At 39.1% G+C, this 26,760-nt stretch overlaps 1 protein-coding gene across 1 annotated transcript in view; it reads right to left on the reverse strand.

Annotated features, from left to right (window-relative positions):
• Positions 1-26,760, reverse strand: part of TMOD3 (tropomodulin 3) — an 81,383-nt gene that overhangs the window by 19,713 nt on the left and 34,910 nt on the right. The window contains exons 3-5 of the mRNA XM_036116629.2: positions 23,713-23,869; positions 8,335-8,457; positions 6,784-6,873 (exon numbers count right to left, since the gene is read on the reverse strand). Of these exons, the coding sequence (XP_035972522.1) occupies positions 6,784-6,873; positions 8,335-8,457; positions 23,713-23,869 (370 nt within the window). The remainder of the gene's footprint in view (positions 1-6,783; positions 6,874-8,334; positions 8,458-23,712; positions 23,870-26,760) is intronic.

A 26,760-nucleotide genomic window follows, 5' to 3' on the forward strand; every position in this document is an offset into this window, starting at 1 on the left:
TCAAGTTGTTCTGAAAGAATAGGTATAGATTGCCTGGAGGCAGAATTTGGGTCAATACAAAGATAAGCTTCCTACCAGAGCTCTGCTAAAAGGACAGAGTGGGCTCCCTCTCACCTAAGTTCAGCAAGGTAATCTTCTTCAAGATTGTAGATCAAGGGGGCTGGAGAAGAGCTTCCCCACTACAAAGAAAACTAAACGAGTTCTATCTCAGTTTTAAATTTTATAAAACCAAAAGACTTCTTTCCTCACTCCACAGAGTATGTGCATTTAAAGAGCACTGCTTCTATATGAAGTAATGGATCCAGTAAATGGGATGCTGAAACCATTAAGAAAGGCTCATGGGAGACTTTAATTTTTTTTTATTTTTTTTAAAGATTTTATTTATTTGACAGAGAGAGATACAGTGAGAGAGGGAACACAAGCAGGGGGAGTGGGAGAGGGAGAAGCAGGCTTCCCGCTGAGCAGGGAGCCCGATGCAGGGCTCGATCCCAGGACCCTGGGATCATGACCTGAGCCGAACGCAGACACTTAACAACTGAGCCACCCAGGCGCCCCTCATGGGAGACTTTAAATGATGGATCAGGCTGCTAACATTTGAACATACTGGTGAATTTTGGCACATTCCCCGAAGAGCAATGACTAGACTTGACAGGCTTCCTAATGTGATTCAATCACCACCTTGGAAGCATTCTTGCCCCCTAAGCCCCCCTTAAACAAAAAAACTGTATCTGAATCTGAATAAGCCACTAGAAAATAATAGTTTACACAAACATAGGAGACGATGGCAGAGCAGGAGGACCCTAAGTTCATTTTGTCCCACAAATACAACCCGATAATTATCAAATCATCCTAAATACCCGAGAAATTGACCTTAAGACTGGCAGAACAAACTCCACAACTAAAGCCAGAGAAGAGGCCACGTCAAAAAAGGTAGGAAGTGTAGAGCCTTGGTTTGGGAGAGAAACAGATCATGGCCGCTGCTGTGGGGAGGGAGCTGCAGTTGCAAAGAAGGGTGAAAGATAGACTAGCACACAGGGGAGCACATGGGAAAAACGAATCCCCATAGCAACTGGCCTAGAAGGTAGGAGGGCCCTGAATTTCACGAGTTCTTGCAACAAGCAGGGCTTAAAGCCCGGAGTTTTATTTTATTTTTTAAAATTTTATTATGTTAGTCACCATACAATACATCATTGGTTTTTGATGTGGTGATCCACGATCCATTGTTTTCATATAACACCCAGTGCTCCATGCAGTACGTGCCCTCCTTAATACCCATCACCGGGCTAACCAATCCTCCCACCCCCCTCCCCTCTAAAACCCTGTTTGTTTCTCAGAGTCCATAGTCTCTCATGGTTCATCTCTCCCTCCAATTCCCCCCCTCCATTTTTCCCTTCCTTCTCCTAGTGTCCTCCATGCTATTTCTTATGTTCCACAAATAAGTGAAACCATATGATAATTGACTTTCTCTGCTTGACTTATTTCACTTAGCATAATCTCCTCCAGTCCCATCCATGTTGATGTAAAAGCTGGGTATTCATCCTTTCTGATGGCTGAGTAATATTCCATCGTATATATGGACCACATCTTCTTTATCCATTCATCTGTTGAAGGGCATCTCGGCTCTTTCCACAGTTTGGCTATTGCGGACATTGCTGCTATGAACATTGGGGTGCATATGGCCCTTCTTTTCACTACATCTGTGTCTTTGGGGTAAATACCCAGTAGTGCAATTGCTGGGTCATAGGGTAGCTCTATTTTTAAATTTTTTGAGGAACCTCCACACTGTTTTCCAAAGTGGCTGTACCAACTTGCATTCCCACCAACAGTGTAAGAGGGTTCCCCTTTCTCCACAATCTCGCCAACATTTGTTGTTTCTTTCCCTGTCCATTTTTGCCATTCTAACTGGTGTAAGGTGGTATCTCAATGTGGTTTTGATTTGGATTTCCCTGATAAGCCCGGAGTTTTAAAGCTCAATGTACTTGGCCATGGGAGACCTCAGCAGTCTTTGGGGCTGCTCTTGGAGAGAAAGCAAGCAAAGAGTCTGTGGACATACAGCATGGAAACAGCAATCTGAGGAGTGCCTGGGGCACATATGGGGAGATTAGTTGCTCATCTTGGAGTATGACCCAAAGCAGCAGCATTCACAGAGAAACCTCTCAAGGAACAAAGGAACTGGTAGGTGCAATTTCCCTCCTCTGCCTCTCAGCATAAGTACAGGGCCAACACTCACTACCTAACTTGCTTACACCAAGCCCTGCCCCTCCACACTCTGGCAGATCCACCCTTCCCTGTCATACTTGCCTCAATCCCAGCACAGCAGAACCCCTCCCCCAGAAGACCAGCCCAAATCCCTGCCAATACCAAGTCTCCCAACACGGGTGTTTTGCAAGGCCTCAGTTCCAGTGGTAGTGGTGACAGGTATCATTTCACAAGCAGATCAGAGCACATCTAGTTAAAATGTGCCACATTCAGGCAGGGACCAAATGCTGCCCACAACAGGCAAAGAGAATCTCTGCAGACAACTGGCCTGAAGGATAAAGCGGCTGGCGCAGAACAGCAGGTCACATGCAGCACACACTGGAGACAATCCTAGAAGCACCAAGCCCTGGGGAATAGGGACAGTATACAGCAGGGCACTACAGGACCTCTTCATAAAGCCATTACCCACAAGAACAGGAGATGCAGCTGACTTTCCTAACACAGAGGAACAGGCACAGAGACTCACACCAAAGGAGAAGACAAAGGAATTTGTCCCAAATGAAAGAACAAAACAAGGCCACAGCGGGAGATCTAAGCAAAACAGACATAAGTAACATGCCTGATGGAAAAATTAAAGCAATGATCATAAGGATACTCACTGGACTTGAGAAAAGAATAGAGGACATCACTGAGACCACTGCCATAGAGATAAGGAATAACAACACAGATAAAGAGCTCAAAAAACGAGAAACATGCTTGATGGAATGAATAGCAAGATGGAAGAACCAGAGGAACGAATTAATGACCTAGAAGACAGAGCAATGGAAAGTAATCAAGCTGAACAAAAGAGAGAAAAAAGAATTATGCAAAAAAAGAACAGGGAACTCAGTGACTCCATCAAACATAACCTTCATATTATAGGGTTCCCAGAAGCAGAAGAGAGGAAAAGGGGGCAGAGAATTTATTTGAAGAAATAATAGCTGAAAACTTCCCTAATCTGGGGAAGGAAACAGAAATCCAGATCCAGGAGGCAGAGAGAACCCCCAACAAAATCACCAAAAAAGGTCCACCCCAAGACATATTGTAATTAAAATATATTGTGATATATAGTAATTAGTAATATAGTGATAAAGAAAAAAATATTAAAAGCAGCAAGACAAAAGACAGTTACACTACAAAGGAAACCCCATAAGGCTACTGGCATTTTTCAGCAGAAACTTTTCAAGCCGGAGGAGAGTGGCATGATATATTCAAAGTGCCTAATGGGAAAAACCTGCAGCCAAGAATACTCTATCCCAGAAAGACTATCACCCTATTCTGGGTGTTTCCCAAACAAAAACTAAAGGAGTTCATTACTATTAAACTTGCCCTGCAAGAAATATTAAAGGGGACTCTTTGAGTGGAAAGGAAAGACCAAAAATGATAGTATGAAAGTAGGAAACACAAAAGCAGTAAAAATGAGTATTTCTGTAAAAAACATCAGTCAAGGAATACACAAAATAAAAGGATGTAAAATATGACATCATATACCTAAAACGTGGGGAGGAAAGGAGTAAAGAATGATAAACTTAAACAACCATCAACATAACATAGACTATATGCGGATGTTATATACCTGATAATAACCACAAATCAAAAACCCCTAACAGATATGCAAAGAATAAAGAGAAAAACCCAAATATATCACTAAAGAAAACCAGCAAACAATGAAAGACAAGAAATGATCAGAGAAAATCTTCAGAAAGAACCACAAAACAATAAAATGGCAATAATACATATCTATCCAATAATTACTTTGAATGTAAATGGACTGAATGCTCCAATCAAAAGACAGTTACAGAATGGATAAAAAAGCAAGACCCATCTATATACTACCTAGAAGAGGCACATTTTAGACTTAAAGACAACAGCAGATTGAAAGTGAGAGGATGGAGAAACACTTATCATGCAAATGGATGTCAAAAGAAAGTTGGAGTAGCAGTACTTAACAAGAGACAAAGAAGGACACTACATCATGATAAAGGGAACAGCCCAACATGAAGATATGACAAGTGTAAATATTTATGTACCCATATACATAAAAGTCATTAACAAACATGAACTAATCAATAACAATACAATTATAGTAGGGGACTTTTACACCCCACTTACATCAATGGACAGATCATCTAAACAGAAAATCATCAAGGAAACAATGGATTTGAATGACACACTGGATCAGATAGACTTAACAGATATATTTGGAACATTCCATCCTAAAAGAGCAGAATACACATTCTTTCCAAGTGCACACAGAACATTCTCCAGAACAGATCCCATATTAGGCCACAAAACAAGCATCAACAAGTCCAAAAAGATCGAAGTCATACCATGCATCTTTTCTGACCACAATGCTATGAAACTAGGAGTCAACCACAAGAAAAAAATCTGGGAAGACCACAAATACATGGAAGTTAAATAACATGAAAACATGCTTATCAGCACTCATCATCAGGGAAATGCAAATTAAAACTACAATGAGATATCACCTCACACCTGTCAGAATAGCTAAAATCAAAAACACAAGAAACAAGTGTTAACAAGGATGTGGAGAAAAAGGAACCTTCCTCTTGCACTGTTGGTGGGAATGCAAACTGGTGCAGCCACAATGGAAAACAGTATAGGGGTTCCTCAAAAAGTTAAAAATAGAACTACCACATGATCTAGCAATCGCACTACTGGGTATTTACCCAAAGAATACAAAAGCGCTAATTCAAAGGGATACATGCACCGCTATGTTAATGGCAGCATTATTTACAATAGCCAAGATATGGAAGCAACCTAAGTGTCCATCCACAGATGAATGGATAAAGAAAACATAGTATATACATACAATGGAATATTACTCAGCCATAAAAAAGAATGAGAGCTTTCCATTTGTAACAACATGGATGTACCTAGAGGACATTATGCTAAGTGAAAGAAATCAGATAAAGACAAATACCATATGATTTCACTTTTATGTGGAATCTAAAAAACAGAACAAACAAACCAGGCTCTTCAATATAGAAAACATAGTAGTGGTTGGCAGAGGGCAAAGCAGTGTGGGGATAGGCAAAATAAAGGGGATTAAGAGGCACAAACTTTCAGTTATAAAATAAGTCACAGAGATGAAAAGTAGAGCATAGGGAAGACAGTAAATAATATTATAATAATATAATAATATTGTATGGTGACAGATGATGACTACATTTACTGTGGTAAGCACTGAATAAGGCAGAGAATTGTTCAATCAATATGCTGTACATCTGAAACTAATATAACACTATGTCAACTACACTTCAATAATAAAAAAATCGTAAGAAAATCATAAGGAAAATACATTTACAGTACTATACTGTAATTATCAAAAAGAATCCATGCATAAGATCCACACATTTCAAACCCGTGTAAAGGGTCAAAAGTAATACAATTATTGAAAAATTAAGTTACCAGAAAGAGTCGCAGTATGATCCCATTTTTGTAAAAAACAAAAGACTATGTGTAATATGTATGTATGTATGTATATAATATGCATGTACATATGTACATACATATGTAAGTTTGTATGAACACAGTATAAGTCTAGAAGAATATACACCAAATTGTTAACAAGTTGGGGGGTGGGGGGAGCAGAAGGCACGATGGCTATGAACAGAGACACTTTTATTTCTTACCTCATTTACTTAGGTATTGTTCAAATGTGTTACAAAAGTATGTATTACTTTGGTCCTTTTAAAACATCCTATAAATGAATTTTTTTAAAAAGCCTTGCCTTAGGCTATTTAATATCAGTATCAGATTAAAAGGTTTAGGGGTTGAGTGGTTCTGTGGTTTCTCCCGAATCTGATTTTATAACATAGTTTTTTTGTCAGCATTTTTTTAGATTTCTTGAAAATCAGTAACATTGAAAATAAAAAGTCGGGATGCCTGGGTGGCTCAGTCATGGTCCCAGGGTCCTGGGATTCAGCGCCACATCGGAGTTCCTGCTCCGCGGGAAGCCTGCTTCTCCCTCTCCCACTCCCCCTGCTTGTGTTCCCTCTCTCACTGTGTCTCTCTCTGTCAAATAAATAAATAAAATCTTGAAAAAAATAAATGAAAATGTCAACAAAAGCCAAGTTTGATTAGTTTTTATAGTGTTTACCATTAGTATTATTTGGTGAGGTGAGAATGGTTCCAATTACATTTGCTGACACATTGAGAATAAAGTATTTAGGGGTGCCTGGGTGCCTCAGATAGTTAAGCATCTGCCTTTGGCTCAGGTCATGATCTCCAGGTCCTAGGATTGAGCCCCACATCAGAATCCCAGCTCAGTGGGGAGTCTGCTTCTCCCTCTCCTCCTGCTTGTGCTGTCTCTCAAATGAATAAATAAAATCTTTAAAAATAAAATAAAATATTTAATATTCTATTTTCAATGGTTTTCTATATCAATACTATCTAATTGGAATGTCAGGTTTCAAGTACATATACAAAACATTTGGTATGTATATACTGAAGTTAATACATGGAGAAAACAAAATACACTTAACAAAGGATTGGAATTCACAATGGATTACAAGTACTTACTTGAAAAATGTTCTTGGTCGACACCATTACTACTTCCCACTATATTACATAACTGGACATTCGTTATCAAGTTGTGCATCCCAAGAATAGCTATAAATATAGAAAAAGAAAGTTATTTTGGTTTCAAACACAAAGAATTGATTTTACAACCAAAATTTTCTGATTTTAACATTTCCTGAACATTTTCCTACTGAATTAAATATAGATTTTGCAGCCAAAAAAAGGGGAGACAATGTCTCCTACAATCTTTCTCATTAATACCCCTATTACTTCCCCCCTTATTTGGGATTTAGATTTCCCCACATTTCTGAATTCAGACACACAACTAAAGCCAGCCTAATCCTAAATGTAAATCTATACTTAGCTCCATCTTGTGGCTAAGAGAGAATACTGAAATGATCTATTTTTGCTGTTCATCCTTCTCACAAAGGGTTCTAGGAACAGTGCGATACAAGGCAGATTTTCAACTTCACCATTATTTCTACATTTGTTAACTTCATGTTCATTTACATTCATATTTTAGCTAAGAGTAGAATACCAAAACTATAGCTGAATTCTCATCTTTAAGATTAAAGTAGCATCCCTCAAAAACGACAGGAGAGAGAAACTCGGGTTTCGGTTTTGATGCTCTTTTGCACACATGTGGCAGAAGCTACAATATGCCCCTGGTCCATTCCACTCTGATGAAAGCACCATTTACAAATTCAACAGTCCTCAGCATTCCAAGGAATGAGACATCTGCTCTGGCCGTAGCACCACACATTGATTGTCCCTTTCCTGGGTCCTTCCCAAAGAACCATCACTCTTCCTTTCAAACATGTTAGCTTTTGGGGTTCCTTGGTGCTAAGATATCCCCATGTGTCATATTTTTCTACCTACGTAAATGGGTGCATGCAGAGGAAGGTCGGGGAGATACTGGTCCAGATAAGAAACCAGCAATGATGACAATAACAGGGAGGTTTGGAGTGTTCTAGATATATGTCTAAAAGTGGGGAAAGGGGTGAGAATAGCTCAGAACTATTTCATCTGCTTTCCAGTTACTCAACTTAGGGGTTTTCCTTTTTTTCCACCCAAAGTTTATTTTATTTATTTTTAGTAATCTTGACACCCAAGGTGGGGCTCAAACTCATGACCCCAAGATCAAGAGTTCCATGTTCTTCCGACTGAGCCAGGCAGGTGCCCCTCATCTTAGGGACTTCTGATAAAATGGGACAGCAATCGACCCTGGAAACTCTTTTTTGATGCTTAGATGGGACAGCTTTTAGCTGTGCACCAATTACTAAAAGATTTTTATAAAGACTTTCAAATATGGTAACATGGGAAAAGAAGTCAAATAATACAATACATTCCATTAACAAAATTTCACCACTGACAGCATTTTAAAAAATGAAATCCTTTATGTCAGATTTATAGTGTAAAAAACAAAGCCAAATATGTGGTCTACTGATTCAATAGCACTTTGCTAGGCAAAGGAAGCATCTGTAGGATGTACGTGCTGGCATTCCTTCCCCTCCCCTCCATACTCATTCACCCATTTGTTTTAAGAGATACCTGCAAGGTCACACAATTCTGTATCAGAAGCACTTGTCAAAGCTTCTTCTAATTCTGGATCAAGAGATACTTTTTCTTCTGTGAAAGTCTGCATAGGCTTCTGTTTAGGGATAAATATTTTCCCTGTAAAATAAAGCAGTTTGTTAATTCCAATACTACTGCTATGAATTAACTCATTACCATTTTACTCTTTTTAACAAAAATTATGAAAAGTATGTACAACTGAAGCTGAAGGAAAAAGTCAAGATAAACACCTACAATAATGTTGTTTCATCTTCAATATGTATTTCAAGTTTCCAGGGCAATACTGTGGCTGTACAAGTTGGAATGAAGAAAAAATTAACTGAGAAATTGTCCTATTTGTGAAAATAAAAATAGGCTCTTTTTGGAGTAATTAGGAGTTACTCAACAAATACTGAATTAAAAGATGAATGTAGGAATAAATTTTAGAAATCTATAAAACTTTAGAGATTAAAAAAACAACAGAATCCACTTTCTTACTCTTAAGCAACAAACTGTTAGCAGAGGCAACAGTCAAGTTTATGATTCCAGAAATTCAAGATCTAATTGCAAAGAAATTCCTGTATGTCCTAAGGGGTATTCTGAAACTTTAGGTCAGTGTTCTTCTAAGCCTTGATGGACGCTAATAAGGTTGGCTGTTAAAAAACAGGTTTTTAGAAAACTAAAATCTTTATTATGTGAAAATCAGTATTTTATCACCATATGTTCAATGCAAGATTGAAAACATGAAGGGAATGGAAAATGATAATGATACAAGTGCAGCACAAGGTGACCAAACAAGACATACTCACACATGGTGGGGACAGGTTACCAAGAATGTCTCTGATTTCTCTCCCAAGTGAAAAGTCTTACTAAATGATCTAGAAAGGTCTATGCATAGATTCACAGAAGTGCCAATTATTTTCTCTTCTATTAGGAAACTACCAGGGAAATATGCAAGAATATTTGGCCTGAGGAATCTATGCAGTGCTCTATCAAAAGAATGTCTGTGGGTTTATAATCAGTATAGCGAGTGCTGTGTACTTCTTATTCAAGGTACATATCAATCAGCGTAACCAAAAGGAATCCTTCCACAATACAGACTGCTTCTAGCAATCTGGCCAAAACTGTTCAGGATCTTAATTTCTGATAGTATATGTTTTTTCTTTTTTTTTATTATGTTATGTTAATCACCATACATTACATCATTAGTTTTTGATGTAGTGTTCCATGATTCATTGTTTGCATATAACACCCAGTGCTCCATGCAGAACGTGCCCTCTTTAATACCCATTACTAGGCTAACCCATTCCCCCTATTATATGTTTTTTATGGTGAACATTTCCATTTGGTTCTTATTAAAAAAATAGTTTCCCCATCTCTGCTGAAATTCCTCACTTGTTTACACATGCTGTGTACCTTGTCTGCTAGATTCTTTGACATTTTTGTCATAGTTATTTTGAAGTCCCTAGCTGATAACACCAATATCTGGGTCATGTCTAAGGCTTATACTGACTGTCATTTTCTTGAGTATGGGGAATATGTGTCTTAAGATCTTTGACTGCATGCTAGGCATTTTTGTATAAGAGTATAGCAGAGACTGAAGGAAATGACATTTCTTCTTAGAAGCATGCCCTCTAGTCAGGGCTGAATCAATATGCTCTACAGTTGAGCTAAATCTGGGCTTTGTCACAACTTTAGTTTGAGTCAGTTCCTCACTGGCTTCAAACATTTTGAATATAGGATCAGGACTTTCTCTTCAGTAAGGCCTCAGATTATAACCCTCACGAGGTTCTGGAGATCTCCTGTGCTCCCTCCTTTTTTTGAACTGTGAACTGTGAGTGATTTCTACTAATATGTAGCCCAGGCTGCCAGCTTTCTGGATGGCTAGGGAGCTGCCTTTATTTTCCAGTTCCACCCCCTGATTTTTGGGCTTTGGCAGATCTCTTAGACCCTCTCATCTTATCTACTCTACACTCTGTGAAGTTGGGGTTGGCCTGGAAGGGATTTCTCCCAGCCCTCCTGCCTCTCCCTCAGTCTCTTCCAGCTGAAAACCTATGCCTCAGGAATTTTCTCAGCTCTGCTTCACTGCCTTTTTTCTTCTAGTATCGCTAGCACTAAATGAAGACCTGAAGGAAAGAATTGAGGTTAGTGTAGTCTTACCATCTCTAAGGCTGCACTGTCCAATATGGTAGCCACTAGCCACATGTGATTATTTAAATTAAAATTAAAATCAGAAAATCAGTTCCTCAGTCATACTAGGCACATTTCAAGTACTTCATAGCTACATTTGGCTAGCATGTAGCTACCACACTGGTTAGCACAGACATTGAACATTTCCATTATGGCAGAAAGTTCTAGTGGATAGCACTGCTGTAGGGCTTCTCTGGATTTCTCACCTATCATCCAGTCCATACATAGCCACTAAAAGTTTGTTAAAGTTAGGCTGATTTCTCCTGACTCCTTTCTATGGTGGTTTTCTCCCTATATTTCAATCAGTAAAAAGAGCATAAGTGGCTCACTGATCTAATGGAGGGCTTGTCACTTTCTAGAGTCATTTAGGTTTGTGTCCTCAAGCTGATAGGTTTTTTTAAATTTTTTTTATTGTTATGTTAATCCCTATACATTACATCATTAGTTTTAGATATAGTGTTCCATGATTCATTGTTTGTGCATAACACCCAGTGCTCCATGCAGAACGTGCCCTCCCCAATACCCATCACCAGGTTAACCCATCCTCCCACCCCCCTCCCCTCTAGAACCCTCAGTTTGTTTTTCAGAGTCCATCGTCTCTCATGGTTCTTCTCCCCCTCCGATTTCCCCCCCTTCATTCTTCCCCTCCTGCTACATTCTTCTTCTTTTTTTCTTTCTTAACATATATTGCATTATTTGTTTCAGAGGTACAGATCTGAGATTCAACAGTCTTGCACAGTTCTCTCTGATAGGTTTTTAAAAACTGTAATAATGCACTTATACTGCTTGTTTGGGTTAGTACGGAAAAACAATAGTCTCTTGCAACTTTCTACATCTGAGTTAGAAGTCGTTCTGGTCAAGCATTATTTAACAAATGGCATTTGGTCAATCCATAATGTATTTGTATTAGTAAGGATGTTTTTAACTGCATGTAATAGAATACTCAATTAAAAGTGGTTTGGTGCTTCTCAGGCTTTAATGTGCCCCTCACTCACCTGGTGATCTTATTAAAGTACAAATTCTGATCAGTAGGTCTGACATGGGATCTGAGTTTCTGCATCTAACTAATCTTTGAGATGATGCAGATACTGATCCACAGACCACTTTTAAAGCAGCAAGAGTTCAAACAATAAGTATTTTTATAATCTCAGTTAAGTCCACATGTAGGTGGTTGCAGGGTTGGTTCAGCAGCTCAGTGTTGACATCAAGGATCCAGGATCCTTCCATTCTTCTCTCTGGCTACAAGCGGCATAAAGACCTTTGTTCTCAGGCCATCAGTCTCAAGATGACCTTTGCAACACTAAGTATCAAGTCCTCATGCAACAAGGTCAGGGCAGGAAGGAGGGGCATAATTTTTATAAGGAAATCTTTTATAAGGAAAACTGTCCAGATTTCTCCTCAGGTTTCTCTGACCTGCACTGGTCATATGTCCAGCCGCAAGGGCAGCATTTTCATTCTATTTCAGAGATAGGCTCTGCCAGTAAGGATGAAGGGATTTGTGAATTGTTACTGAACGGGAAGCTATAGTGTGTGTTTGATACTGAACTGGATGCAGTACAGGTCTGTGCTCCCTTGATTCCCTGAACATTTTGCTTTAGCTACACAGATTCCGCATATTTGTCTGTCTTCTGTGAGCTTTACAAAGACATGGTTTATGTTCTCCGTTTATTGCTACATCGTTGTCTAGTGCACAGCAGGCAAGCCAATTTGTTGAATAATTAATTGGGTGATCACCTCCAGTTCAACTACATCATTTTATAAAGTACAACTTAAATACCCTGGTTCAAAGTTACAGAGCAGAGTGAACACTAGAACACAGGCTCCCAAATTCTTAATCCAGTGCCTCTTCCAATAAACTGGTAGTTTTCAAACTTAACTTTTGTAGCAGTGGACTTTTCCCCTCAAACAAATACCTATGTATATGATGGTATCCATAACTGATCTTCTTAGTACCAAATTTTGGAGTTCTGATGATTATTAGATAATCTTTTATTATTGGTTCACAGACAAAGGCAAATCCAAATCATTACATCCTGATAACTCCATAGTACTTTTCTCAGTGGTTGACAGTATAATTTTTTTTAAGGTTTTATTTATTTGACAGAGAGAGCACAAACAGGGGGATAGAGGGAGAAGGAAGAGCAGGCTCCCCGCTGAGCAGGGAGCCCGATGTGGGGCTCAATCCCAGGACCCTGGGATCATGACCCAAGCTGAAGGCAGATGCCCAACAACTGAGCCACCCAGGCACCTGGGTTAATAGTATAATTGAAGTGGCATAGAATTCATGCCTTTAATTGTCATTTCAGGATAATTACATTTTCCTGAGCTCAGTCTCACCTGCATTTTCAACAGTCTAATGTAGGGGTTCTGAAGATGGGCTGCACAATGGATTCACCTGGGGAACTTTAAAAAATTCTGATGTCCAAGTCCCAGGGATTCTGATTTAATTGATCTGGTGTGCCATACGAGACATCTGGATTTTTAAAAGCTCCCTAGGGATTCTAATGCAGAGCAGTCAAGGTTGAGAACCACTAGGTTATGGTATTCACTTACTAAACAAAACTATGCAAGCTATCAAATAGCTGCCCATGTCTTATTCTAGGGACCAATGGAATCTAAAGCATTATAAAAATCTAAAATGTTTATTTTTGTTATCCTCATCTACATTCCATAGAGGCATTATTCATATCTAATTTTTACCGTACATAAACTTTTGCTAATACTTACAAAAACAAAATGAATCTCATCATAAAAAACAACAAAGCAAAACAACAAAATTTCGAAGGGCTTATGGAAATTTTCCTGATACAGAATTTTACTGTTAATTTATACAGCTCTGAGACAGTCGGTACCTCACCTGGCGCTCCTCTTTATAATAAATTCTCTGTATATAGACATTTTTGTTGTAGAGGTATTTAGCCTATACAATTATTTTAACAATATGAAAAGTAATTACTTCATATTTCTTCATGGTTAGTTTAACACTAACACTGTAACAATGGTCTTTTAATGCATATACACAAAATCTATTTATAGAAAACTAACAGTAAGGAAACTTAATTTTATAAGAAAGGATAAACTAGGCAAAAATGAAGTTTAATATTATGAGTACAAAACCTAAGGAGACCCCCCAAAATTAATTTATAGACTTAAACAATCCCTTTCAAAATCTCAGCTGACTTTTTTGCAGAAAGTAACAAGGTAATGCTAAAATTCATGGAAATTCAAGAGACACAGGACAGCCAAATAATCTTGAAAAAGAAGAACAATATTGGACTTACACTTCCCAATTTCAGAACTTAATACATAGCTACTGTAATCAAGACAGTGTTATGCTGCATAAGGACAAGGGTACCAAGAAAATTCAATGGAGAAAGAATTGTCTTTTCAACAAATGGTGCTGGGAGAACTGGATAGCTACCTACAAAAGAATGAAGTCAACCCCCTACCCCATACCATACAGAAATATTAATTCAAAATGGATTACAGACCTAGATTTAAGAGCTAAAACTATTAACACTCTTAGAAAAAGCTGTACATTTCCATGACCCTGAGTTAGGCAAAGGTTTTTAGATATGCTACCACAAACACAAATGACCAAAAAAAAAAAAAAAGATAAACTGAAGTACACCAAAATTTATAACTTTTGTGGGGCAAATGATGCCATGAAGAAAGTGAAGAGAAAATCTACAGAATAGTAAAAATATTTTTTCAAATCATATACCTGATAAGGAACTTGTATCCAGAATACATAAAGAACGCTCATCAATATTAAATCAATTGACTGATGTAAAACATGAGGAATTTTTTTAAGGTTTTATTTTAATCACTCAGTGCTCATCATAGCAAGTGTACTACTTAATCCCCATCACCTATTTCACCCACCCCCCTACCCACCTCCCTTCTGGTAACCATTAGTTTGTTCTCTATAGTTAAGAGTCCGTTTCTTGGTTTGTGTTTTTTTTCCTCTTTGCTCAATTGTTCTGTTTGTTAAATTCCATATATGAGTGAAATCATATGGTATTTGTCTTTGTATGACTTATTTCACTTAGCATTATACTCTCTAGCTCCATCCAAGTCATTACAAATGACAAGATACCATTCTTTTTTATGGCTAAGTAACATTCGTGCGTGCGTGTGTGTGTGTGTGTGTGTGTGTGTGTGAGAGACATCTTTTTTATCCATTCATCTATTGATGAACACTTGGGCTACTGTAAATAATGCTGCTATAAACATAAGGGTGCATGTATCCCTTTGTTTTTGTCGTTTTTGGGTAAATACCCGGTAGTGTGATTGCTGGACTGTAGGGTAGTTCTATTTTTAACTTTTTTTTTTTTTAAAGATTTTATTTATTTATTTGAGAGAGAGAGAGTACAAGGGGGGGTAAGGGAGAAGCAGGGTCCCTGCTGAGAAGGGAGCCCAACACAGGGCTCGATCCCAGCACCCTGGGATCATGACCCGAGCTAAAGGCAGACGCTTAACCAACTGAGCCACCCAGGCGCCCCTCTATTTTTAACTTTTTGAGGAACCCTCATACTGTTTTCCACTGTGGCTGCACCAGTTTGCATTCCCACCACCAGTGCAAGAGGGTTCCTTTTTCTCCACATTCTCTCCAACACCTGTTGTTTCTTCTGTTTTTGATTTTAGCCATGCTGACAGGTATGAGTGATATTTCATTGTAGTTTTGACTTGCATTTCCCTGATGATGAAGTGCTGATGAGCATGTTTTCATGTGTCTGTTGGCCATCTGAATGTCTTCTTTGGAGAAATGTCTGTTCATGTCTTCTGCCCATTTTTTTTTTTTTTTTTTTTTTTTTTTTTAAAGATTTTTTATTTATTTATTTGACAGAGAGAGACACAGAGAGAGAGGGAACACAAGCAGCGGGAGTGGGAGAGGGAGAAGCAGGCCCCCCGCAGAGCAGGGAGCCCGACGTGGGGCTCGATCCCAGGACCCTGAGATCATGACCTGAGCCGAAGGCAGACGCTTAACGACTGAGCCACCCAGGCGCCCTGCCCATTTTTTAATTGTTTGGTTTTGGGGTATTGAGATGTTTGAGTTCTTTATATATTTTGGATACTAACCCTTCATCAGATATGTCATTTGCAAATATCTTCTATTCAGCAGGTTGCCTTTCAGTTTTGTTGATTGTTTCCTTTGCTGTGCAGAAGCTTTTTATTTTGATGTAGTCCCAATAGTTTATTTTTGCTTTTGTTTCCCTTGCCTCGAGGGACCTAGCAAAATAATTTTTAAAAACCTAGTTTAAAAATGGGCAAAAGATTTGAAGAGACATTTCTCCAAAGAAGATACACAGATGTCTAATAGCACATGAAAAAAATGCTCACTATCATAGTCATTGGGGAAATGCAAATCAAAACCACAACACATTATCATTTCACAACTACTAGGATGACTATAATCAAAAGGACAGACAAGTGTTGACAAGGATGTGGAGAAACTGGAACCCTAATATATTGCTGGTGGGAATGTAAAATGGTGCAGCCATTTTGGTAAACAGTTTGGCAGTTCTCAAACTGTTAAACATAGTTACCATATGACCCAGTAATTCCACTCCTAGGCATACACCTAAGAGAAATGAAAACTTGTGTCTACACAACAACTTGTACACAAATACTCACAGCAGCATTATTCATAATAGCTAAAAAGTGAAACAATCCAAAAGTCCATCAACTGATGAAAGGATAAAATGTGGTATATCCATACAATGACACATGATTCAGCCATAAAAAGAAATGAAGCATTGATACATGTTACAACAGGGATGAAACCCCAAAATATTCTGCTAAGTGAAAGAAGCCCATCATAAATATATATTGTATGATTCTATTTATACAAAATGTCCAGATAGGCAAATTTAGAAAGACAGAAAGTAGGTTAGTTGTTTCTTTTTTTTTTTTTTTTTAAAGATTTTTTTTTTATTTATTTATTTGAGAGAGAGAGAATGAGAGAGAGCAAGCACATGAGAGGGGGGAGGGTCAGAGGGAGAAGCAGACTCCCTGCCGAGCAGGGAGCCCGATGCGGGACTCGATCCAGGGACTCCAGGATCATGACCTGAGCCGAAGGCAGTCGCTTAACCAACTGAGCCACCCAGGCGCCCTGGTTAGTTGTTTCTTAGGGCTGGGAATAGAGTGAGGAATGGCGATTGACTGCTAATGGGTAGGTATATGATTTCTTTTTGGGTGATGAAAATGTTCTAACCCGAAGACTGTGGTGACAGTTGCACAACTCTGCAAATATACTAAAAACCATTAAATTGTATACTCCAGGCAGGTAATTTTATGATGTGGATTGCATCTTAATAAAGATTTTCAAAAAACCACTAAGGGGCTGATATGTTAAATACAGGCTGTCTGTCTTCCCAAGTAAATTTATATTCACCCCTAAAATGTAAAGAAAAAAGATAATTTTCTGAGACATATTGAGTAAGAGAGGAGGTTTGTGCTTCTCACCCCAAATCAGCTGTTTTCTGAGAAATACATCATTAGCAAACCGGTGGATTGATTCCATATAACAGAAAATGCCTTTCTAAACATGTGTCCTAATTCAGTCTTTTATCAGTTAGATTTAAGCTAAAAATTTTAATGACTATGAGACATTGACAAAATATAATAGATCTTTATAATGGTCAGTTCGATTCTCAATATCTTGCAGGAGGAGTGAAATGTTAGGCTTCTGTTAGATGTAGAGGTATTCTGTATGGTGGCGTTTTTGCAGACAGTAAGAAAATGCACAACAGATCTAATACTGCTTTTACATAAAACTATTAAACTTACTAGTATTCTACTTTATTATGATCATTTTGATTCTTTGGTGTTTTTTCAAAACATGGATTATTTCTTTAAAGAAATCTCCATCTCATTCTGGTAAAATGATTTAACATATATAAAGGAATTGGTATATAATAAACATAACAGATACACATTAATTCTTTATTCTTATTTCCCCTGGAATTTCTTGCATTATGTGTGTGTGACAGACAGAGACAGAGATGGAGTTTTCCAAAACAAACTAACAAACCAAGAAGACTGAAAACCATATAGTCCCAACTATCTTTATCAGTAGTTCTTAAACTCAGGGAATGAAAATAGGCTAGGCATGGATTATTTTTGAAAAAGCTCCCTAGATGATTCTGATAATTACCTACTCAAATTGATAACCACTAATCTCTATGATTAGAGTTCTGAAAAGACTAGGATGAGTTATCCTGGACTAATCCAATTTTACTTTCCCTCTCCTTGAAATATGGTCAAAAAGCCCTGACTTATAACTTTTAATATACGCATTTATTTGAAATAACATAACGTCTGAGGAAGTAACTGTTCATTTTTGTCCTTCAGTAGACAGCATTCAATCTAAATGACTAATTTCCTTGTTTAACAAAGTCCAAAACTGGAATTTTTTAAAAACTGAAATTACAATTCTATTGAAGCAAAATAAGAAAGTAAACAATGACTAGGATCAGGAAAAAAATCAGACAAGTATGATAGGACATGCCCCTCACCCCCCAAATGGAACAAAACAAACAAAAACAGGGCTATGGCTCTTGGTTGCTAAGAATGTTAAAATAATTCAGTAATGTTTACGCAACTACCAATGACAGTTAAGGAAATAAAAGAAACCAAGATAAGAATTCATATAATAGCAATTCAAATGCATGGCACTCAGCCAAACTGTTTGTGACAAGAGGGAAAAAAAAGGAAAATCTTGCCAAGACCCTTGTTATTGTCACAAAATCAGTAAGAGATACTGTTAACCATGTTAACAATTTCATTGCCAGACCCTTTCTTCACTAGTCCTCATCTCTTTTGCTATGATATCAAGTTACAGCTACCACAAATGTTAAGGAGTTATCTTAATCAAAAAAAAAAAAAAAAGTTATCTTAGTCATAGCTTGCAGCCTTGCTGAGCATATAAAAGGTGTAATAACAAGAAACAGAGATGGCTCTTATTTATTTCATTTCTACAGAGGTGAAAGGCCCTAGCTAATTTTGCTGTTTGTTGGTTTATAAGCTACCTGTTCCAGAACAGAAACAAGGCAATGAGGCCACTTTAATCTCCAAGGGGCTTCGGGATATGCCTTTGGACCAGATGCACACCAACCTCCAACCAACCAAACTAAAGAATGAATGGATCCTGGAAAGGCATTTTTGTTTTCACCCAGTGACACGATAGCTGCTCAATACTGCAGTATGATCACCAATAAATGCTCATTTATTCAACAAATGCTTAGTGAGTTTGTGTATACTCGATAATGAGCTAGAAAGACACTGCAAGGAAAACAGGAGATCTTAACTTTGCGGAGAGAGGATTCTGGAGACTTCTGGCCAAAGTGAAATAATAAAGACAGGATTTACCCACATGCCTGAAACCCCAAAATGGACAAAATATATAAAAGAAGTTTTCAAGACACTAATAATCATCAGGCAACTAAGGACAGTGATCCCTGAGACATGAGAAACAAAGTGAGCCCTCTGACCGCTCAGCTTCCTGCCTAGAAAAAGTGTCCAGCTGCAGCACAAGGGAGTGGGAACCCAGGCAGGGCCTGGGGAATGTTCTGAACTGAGGAGACAGAGCTGACAGAAAGACCAAAGCAGCTGGCATCTGCAGGACAAAATACCAGAGGAGAGAGTTGCAGAGATTGAGATCTGGAGATCTGCAGAGGGCTGCCTTTCCATCCTCAGCAGAGCGCATGTGTGAGGAACTACCTGGGGCCAAGGAAAACACACCTGGGAAGATGCCAGATAATAGTGCCTGTGCTCATGCAGGGCTAGGAGGAAGACCTGTTCCCAGCAGCCAGATTGTAAAACCTCATAAATCACAGGGCTCTGCGGAGGGACCTCAGAAGGGTCTTGCCCCAGTAGTGGAGAAAAAATTAGCTCTAGAATGAATGCTGCTCCGGTCCCACCGAGCAAATCTTAAAAACAAGACCCTAAAAATCAAACTGTTTCCAAGTAACTTAATCATGTCCCAGGATGAAACTCAAGAATGTTTACAGGGGGGGCGCCTGGGTGGCTCAGTCGTTAAGCGTCTGCCTTCGGCTCAGGTCATGATCCCAGCGTCCTGGGATCGAGCCCCACATCGGGCTCTCTGCTCCGCAGGGAGACTGCTTCTCCTTCTCCCACTCCCCCTGCTTGTGTTCCCTCTCTCGCTGTGTCTCTCTCTGTCAAATAAATAAATAAAATCTTAAAAAAAAAAAAAAAAAAAAAAAAAAGAATGTTTACAGGGATACCAAAATATCCAGCACCCAGCAAGTTAAAATTCATGTCTGAATCAAAAAAAAAAAAAAAAAAAAAAAAAAAAAAAAAAATTACCAGTATGGTAAGAAGCAGGAAAATTTGATCCATAAGGAAGAAAAAATAATCCATCATAACTGAGCAATGGCAGATGTAAAATTAGCAGGTAAAGATATTAAAAGTTATTATAATTATATTCCATGGGTCCAAAAAGTTAAGAAGAGACATGGAAGATATGAAAAAAAAAAAAAAGAGTGAAAAGAGAACAAAGAACTGATGGGACAAGAGAAAAGATACACCATCCTAGCACTAATGAAAAGTAAGACTGGCTGTATTAATATTAGTGCAGATTTCAGAGTAAAGAATATTTTACCAGGGGTAAAGAAGATCACTTTATAACGACAAATGGTCAATTTGTCAAGAGGACTTACCAATCCTAAACAAACAGAAACTAATAACAGAGCCTCAGAGTATATGATTCTAGAACAATTAACACTAGTATTCGATACTATGTAAATTACATACAAAAATGTTGGAGGGAAAGGAATATTCATTCCCTGGATACGGTTATCCAGGGAAAGTTTCCCATAAAACGAGGTCTTAAAGTGAGTGATGAACGACTCATCTGGCTAACTCCGTACCCCAAAGGAGTAATAAGTGAATTGTTCAAAAGACGCAGTGACCAGTCTCAAAAGGAGACACCAGCACCTGCATTATTAACTTAAGCAGCCCATTTCAAATACCAGCTTCGGTGCCAGAGAAAACCACTTTTTAGAGGTCCATATAAGAGACATTTAGACTCCCACTGCCAGCTAAGCCAGGAGGCAAGGAGATGAGTGTGGCGGCAGTCACCCCCGGGCGCGAGTGTCCTGCCTCGTCTCCTTCAGTGCGACCCACCGACTCCACAGCAAATCTCTGAGTAATGAAGAAAACTTGAAACTGTTTGGGAAATGCAACAATCTAAATGGCCATGGGCACAATTATAAAGTTTGGTGACGGTGCATGGAGAGATTGATCCTGTTACAGGAATGGTTATGGATTTGACTGACCTCAAAGAGTATATGGAGAGTAAAGTCAGAAGGGGCCTGTGGAAGAAGCTTCAAAAGAAAAGTCAGGACCTGAACTGGAATTGAAGAGAAAACAGGAGGCAATTATGAAGCCCCTTGATCATAAGAATCTGGATCTGGATGTGCCATAGTTTGCAGACTCAATCCCAGGACCCTGAGATCATGACATGAGCTGAAGTCAGACGTTAACGGAATGAGCCACCCAGGTGCCCCCAAAATACTGAATGTATTATAAAAAGAAAACCACTAAGGGGCACCTGGGTGGCTCAGTTGGTTAGGTGTCTGACTCTTGCTTTTGGCTCAGGTCATGATCTCAGGGTCGTGAGATTGAGCCCTGCCTCGGATTCTGAGCCAGTGGGGAGTCTGCTTGAATTTCTCCCTCTCCCCCCACATGTGCGAGCACACACACAGGAGTGCGTACAAGCACGCTCTCTCTCAAAAATAAAATCTTAAAAAAAAATAAAACCCACTGATTATGAATGCAAAATTACCTGCTTCTTAACTCAACTGTTTATTTCATACCCATCCAAAGTCTAAGAAATAAAATTTTAAAAAGTTATAAAAGGAAACAGAAGTTATTACACTCCAATTGAAGATACAGTGTTTTTTTTCCCTTGTCCCTCATATTCCTCGCCCCTATAATTTCTCCCCTCTGATATTTTCTTGTTTTCCACAATTCTTCTCTACCTTCTTTCCTACTTCCTCTAATCCACCAAGATCTTTCCCTAGGCAACTGGAGATTATGAAACAAGAGCATACTGGGAAGCTTCGTGGGTCAGCTCAGGACAAACTCGGCTCTTTCACATCTCTTATTTTCTCTTCTTGTCCTCAAATTCCACATTTTTTTCTGCCATCTTTTTCTCACATCTCTCCCTCTGCTTCTACCTCCATTCTTCTTCCTAATTATACCTCTTCAGTTTACTTGAAACACACACAATAAAGGTGATCAATATTTATTCTCATAAAATTATGTTTTCCTATATAAACAGGACTGAAGCTATAATAAACACTGTGTAACAACACAGGTATGGCTGTTCAGATGAAAACATAACCAGTAATTGTTTCTATGAGAAACACAAAGGAACTGATGCTTTTGCTCAACTATGTGATTCCCCACACTTCAAACCTATGCACTGGTTTTCAATCCTTTTTCTGGCCCTAAACATCTGAGGGACAAGACATTCCCATCTTGAACAGTAGTATCATGGTTAACTTTATGAGCCAATTTGGCTGGGTATGGTGCCCAGATAATTGGTCAAATATTATTCTGGGTGTTTCTGGGAAGGTGTTTTTTAGATGAGATTGACATTTAAATCAGTGGACTTTGAGTAAAGCCATATGTGGTGGGCCTCATCCAATCAGCTGAAGGCCTTAACAGAACAAAGACAGGTCTCCTCTGAGTAAGAAGGAATTCTGCTGGCAGACTGCCTTTGGACTTGAACTGCAACTCCTCTCTAGTTCTCCAGCCTGCTGGCCCATCCTACAGATTTTGGACTTAATAAGCCTCCATAATCACATGAGCCAATTCCTTACAATAAATCTCACCCTCTCCCCAACACACAGCCTTTTGGTTCTGTTTCTGTTTCTCTGGGGAACTCTAATACAAGTAACTATGGTAGTGATGCTGAACTAGAGATAAGGGGAACGTGGGGTCTAGTGAAGACCAGAGGAGTTGGGGATGACAGATAATTTTTTAAAAGGCTTAATGTAGACCTCATGAATTACCTACTCAAAAGTCATTTGCTAGCCTTCTGCTATTAGGCTAGAATGCTAAAATGAATTTTCCAGCCTCCCTTGCCACTAAGGGGTAGCCACATGACAGAGCCATGGCTAAATTCTTGAGAAGGGTTTCCTTCCTAAGTAAAAAACTAAAGCCTAACTCAGAGAAAGCACTATGCTCTCACTGTTCTTCCCGTCTGGATCACTAAGTGCCTGGAAAAGCTCACCTTCAGATCTTGCAATTGCTGCCACCATCCCTGAGGGTTCTATACCCTCAACAAGAGCGCAAGTACACTGTGGCTTCTCAGGCCAACCTGGACTGAAAGCTGAGAAACTTAACCTACTTCACGTTGTGTTATATAGAGAACTTTAAGATATATAGCTGTACTCAGTCTCCACTCAATTTACCTAAGGTCCAACTCTGCAGTGGGAGGGACCTGGACTAGACAACTTTCCTGAAAATAATGGTTATGAAGCATTGATGATTATAGCTATGAATTACTAAGGAAGGCTGTATGATATCCTTTATTTTTTTTTTTTTAAAGATTTTATTTATTCGACAGAGAGAGTGAGAGAGTACAAGCAGGGGGAGCAGCAGAGGGAGAGGGAGAAGCAGGCTTCCCGCCAAGCAGGGAGCCCGATGCAGGGCCTGATCCCAGGATCCTGAGATCATGACCTGAGCAGAAGGCAGACACCTAACCATCTGAGCCACCCAGGCACCCCTGTATGATATCCTTTAAAAAGGGTCTTTGAAAATATGGCCTGAATTATGTTATGGCATTTCTCCTTAAAGAGAGGAGTTAGAACAGAGCAGTGCTTTGTCATCATTTGCATTCCGAAATACACTAGTGAATTTAAAATTTTTACCTCAACACACTTTTAAATTTGTTAGAGAACTAGAGTGTTACATAAAATCACTGTATTATAAAACCTCACTTACAAATCATTAAAAAGGAACTTATTGGCCAAGATGATGAAAAATGCAAATGAAGTGCCAAATTACCTAACAAGCTTTTAAGTCAACAGTGTCCCATCTTTAAGGCTACTAATGATGCATCTCTAAAAATACTTTTTCTCCAGACCTACCCTACCTATAAAAAGAAAAATCAAGTGCTATCAAATAATGACTTCAAAGTTCTGTGTTTACCTTTTTTTTCTCCAGTGTAGGGCACGTAGTCTTCCCTGTCCTTATGCTCCAATGCCTCCTTCTCCAGGTATGAAAGGAGGTGTTCTCTATCAAATGGCCCTGTGGCGGACTTTGACGTCTGGTTCTTCTGCCGGAACCCTGCAGGCAGAAGGGCATTCTGCCAAAGAGAATGAATCAGCCATTATGATCGCCAAGAATGCCAACACTATATGCTTCCACAGATTTAAGAAAAATTACAGACCGGAATGTGATACAGACATTAAACACTTCATTAGAGGATTTTAGGGCAGCAATGTAAAAGTGTTCCACACAAAGTTTTTCTTTATTAGGTAGAATTCAATTACATTATTAAAATAAGCACATACACATTTTCTCAGAAAGTATTCTACTAGAAGGAAACACCCTTTACTTTTTAAATGTCCTGGGTGGTAATAAAAAGTTTCTTAATGATTAATAACTGCTCAGCATATATGCATATAAAGAAAATAATTCTATTACAAAAGAATTTTAAATGATATATACATTGTATTCCTTCATAATGATTTCTATTTCAGGGTAAAGACTTTTTCATACAAAAACATGTATGCTGTACAGTAAGATATCAGGGCATTAATGTTCACTTGCTTGTGTTTAAACACACTGTGAAAGGTTCAACTTCTTTATGCATGTATGCATACATCCGTACTAGGATGTATTTGCAGCAACCACTGTCACTGCTACTCATGCACCAAGGCCCGCCGGGGTACTCAGAGCAAGAGCTATATCCCTGGGTTTCCTTGTGGGTAGTCTTTTTGAGTGCCTGGAGGGACTGAGAGTGGGGAAGGAGGGAAGGCAATGGATCAGAGTTTTCTCTTACAAGAGAATTTTCTGAATTTTTACTAAGTCCAGGAATAACAAGCAGTGATTAGAACACATGAGCTCCATCTTTTTGCTCATTGAAAGGCAAAGTGGTGATACTGCTTTGTCTCACTATTCCTAGATATTCCTTTGCTTTGGAAATGGAAGGCAGCCTGAGAAGTCATACAAAAGGGCCAGTCTTTTGCAACACATCCCAAAGTTGGCAATAATGCTGATTCTCATGGATGTTATAATTTTCATTATAAAGGGAGATCTTATATAGATAATAATAGGGAATGTACATTTTATAACTAGAAAATATAGCACTTCATGGGGCGCCTGGGTGGCTCAGTCGTTAAGCGTCTGCCTTCGGCTCAGGTCATGATCCCAGGGTCCTGGGATCAAGACCCACGTCGTCGGGCTCCCTGCTCCACGGGAAGCCTGCTTCTCCCTCCCCCACTCCCCCTGCTTGTGTTCCCTCTCTCGCTGTGTCTCTCTCTGTCAAATAAATAAATAAAATATTAGGAAAAAGAAAAAGAAAATATAGCACTTCAACTATGGCCATTTGCTGAGATCCGTAATAATTTTCATAAAATCCACCTTTGTGTTCTCCTTGTGTAATGGTAGGCATTACACAGAAAGCTCACCTATAAATATGAAACACAAAGGACGTCTGTTCCTAACCCTGCACTAAAAATGTTTTTGTAACACAAAATTGTGAATGGGAACATAATAAAAAAACAAGATTTCTACCTACCAACTTTGAAATAGAGAGCTACACATGAAAAATCCACTCCTAATGAACCATCAAGTTCTACCCATTTTTACTTCCTAAAAAACTCATTCATCTGTTTACTTCCCTCTATCTCTAACACCCATTACTTTGGTCCAAGCTATGATCAGGCTGGCATGGAATATTACCTGAGCTTTCAACTGGTCTCCCTAGATCAGCTGTCTGATATTCCTCATCCCTCACTCCCACTCCATGATGTTACTCTAACCTCACCTCATATACTTCCCCATTCTAGCCACACTAGCCCTTGTTCCTCCCTGTGCTTGTCACACCTTCTTTCTACCAGAAGCCTTCTCTAGAATGCTCTGTCCACCATTTTTTGCTACTCATTTTTTAAAAAGGTTTTTTATTTATTCATTTAAGAGAAAGAGCAAGAACACCAGCAGGAGGGAAGGTCAGAGGGAGAGGGACAAGCAGACTCCCCGCTGAGCAGGGTGCCTGACACAAAGCTGTCCCAGGACCACAGGATCATGCCGAGCCAAAGGCAGATGCTTAACCAACTGAACCACCTACGTGCCCCTTACTACTCATTTTTAAGACTGCAGCTCCATTCCCGCAAGGGAAGCTTTTCCTGACCTCCCATTATATGCTTTTATATTAATATGGCATGATTATTTGATTAATGCCTACCTCTCCCCACTCCTACCAGCCTGCATCATGAGGGCAAAAACCACATTTGTTTTGCTTACTCTTGTATTCCTAAGCCTAGCATAGCACCAGAATCTATTGGTTGCTCCCCAAATATTTACTGAATAAAGATTTGAGAACACTTTTATTTTTTTAAAGATTTTATTTATTTGAGAGAAAGAAAGAGAGCACAAACAGGGGGAGGGGCAGAGGGAGAGGGAGAAGCAGACTCCCCACTGAACAGGAAGCCTGATGTAGGGCTTGATCCCAGGACCCCAAGATCATGACCCAAGCCAAAGGCAGGCGCTCAACCAACTGAGCCACCCAGGCACCCCTGAGAATACTTTTAAAGAAAAATGCTCATTAAGGCAAATTAATAAAAGTTACTTTCCATCACCATCAATTATGCATACTGCTCTTACATGGTGGTAGTGATGGAGTTGCACTATTCCCGTGCATGCTCAAGCCCATGTGAAACTAAGTTGTTTTTTTTTTTAAGATTTTATTTATTTATTTGACACAGAGAGAGACAGCGAGAGAGGGAACACAAGCAGGGGGAGTGGGAGAGGGAGAAGCAGGCTCCCCGCTGAGCAGGGAGCCCGACGTGGGACTCGATCCCAGGACCCTGGGATCATGACCTGAGCCGAAGGCAGACGCGTAACGACTGAGCCACCCAGGTGACCCGAAACATGTAAGTTTTAAGTGACATGTCAGCTGGAATCCTGGCTCCTTAAATACAGTTTCTGAACACAAAATAAATGACAGGAAACTGGCTTTGGAGGCTATAAACG

Source organism: Halichoerus grypus, chromosome 8 (assembly GCF_964656455.1).
Source record: "Halichoerus grypus chromosome 8, mHalGry1.hap1.1, whole genome shotgun sequence".
NCBI lineage: Eukaryota > Metazoa > Chordata > Mammalia > Carnivora > Phocidae > Halichoerus > Halichoerus grypus.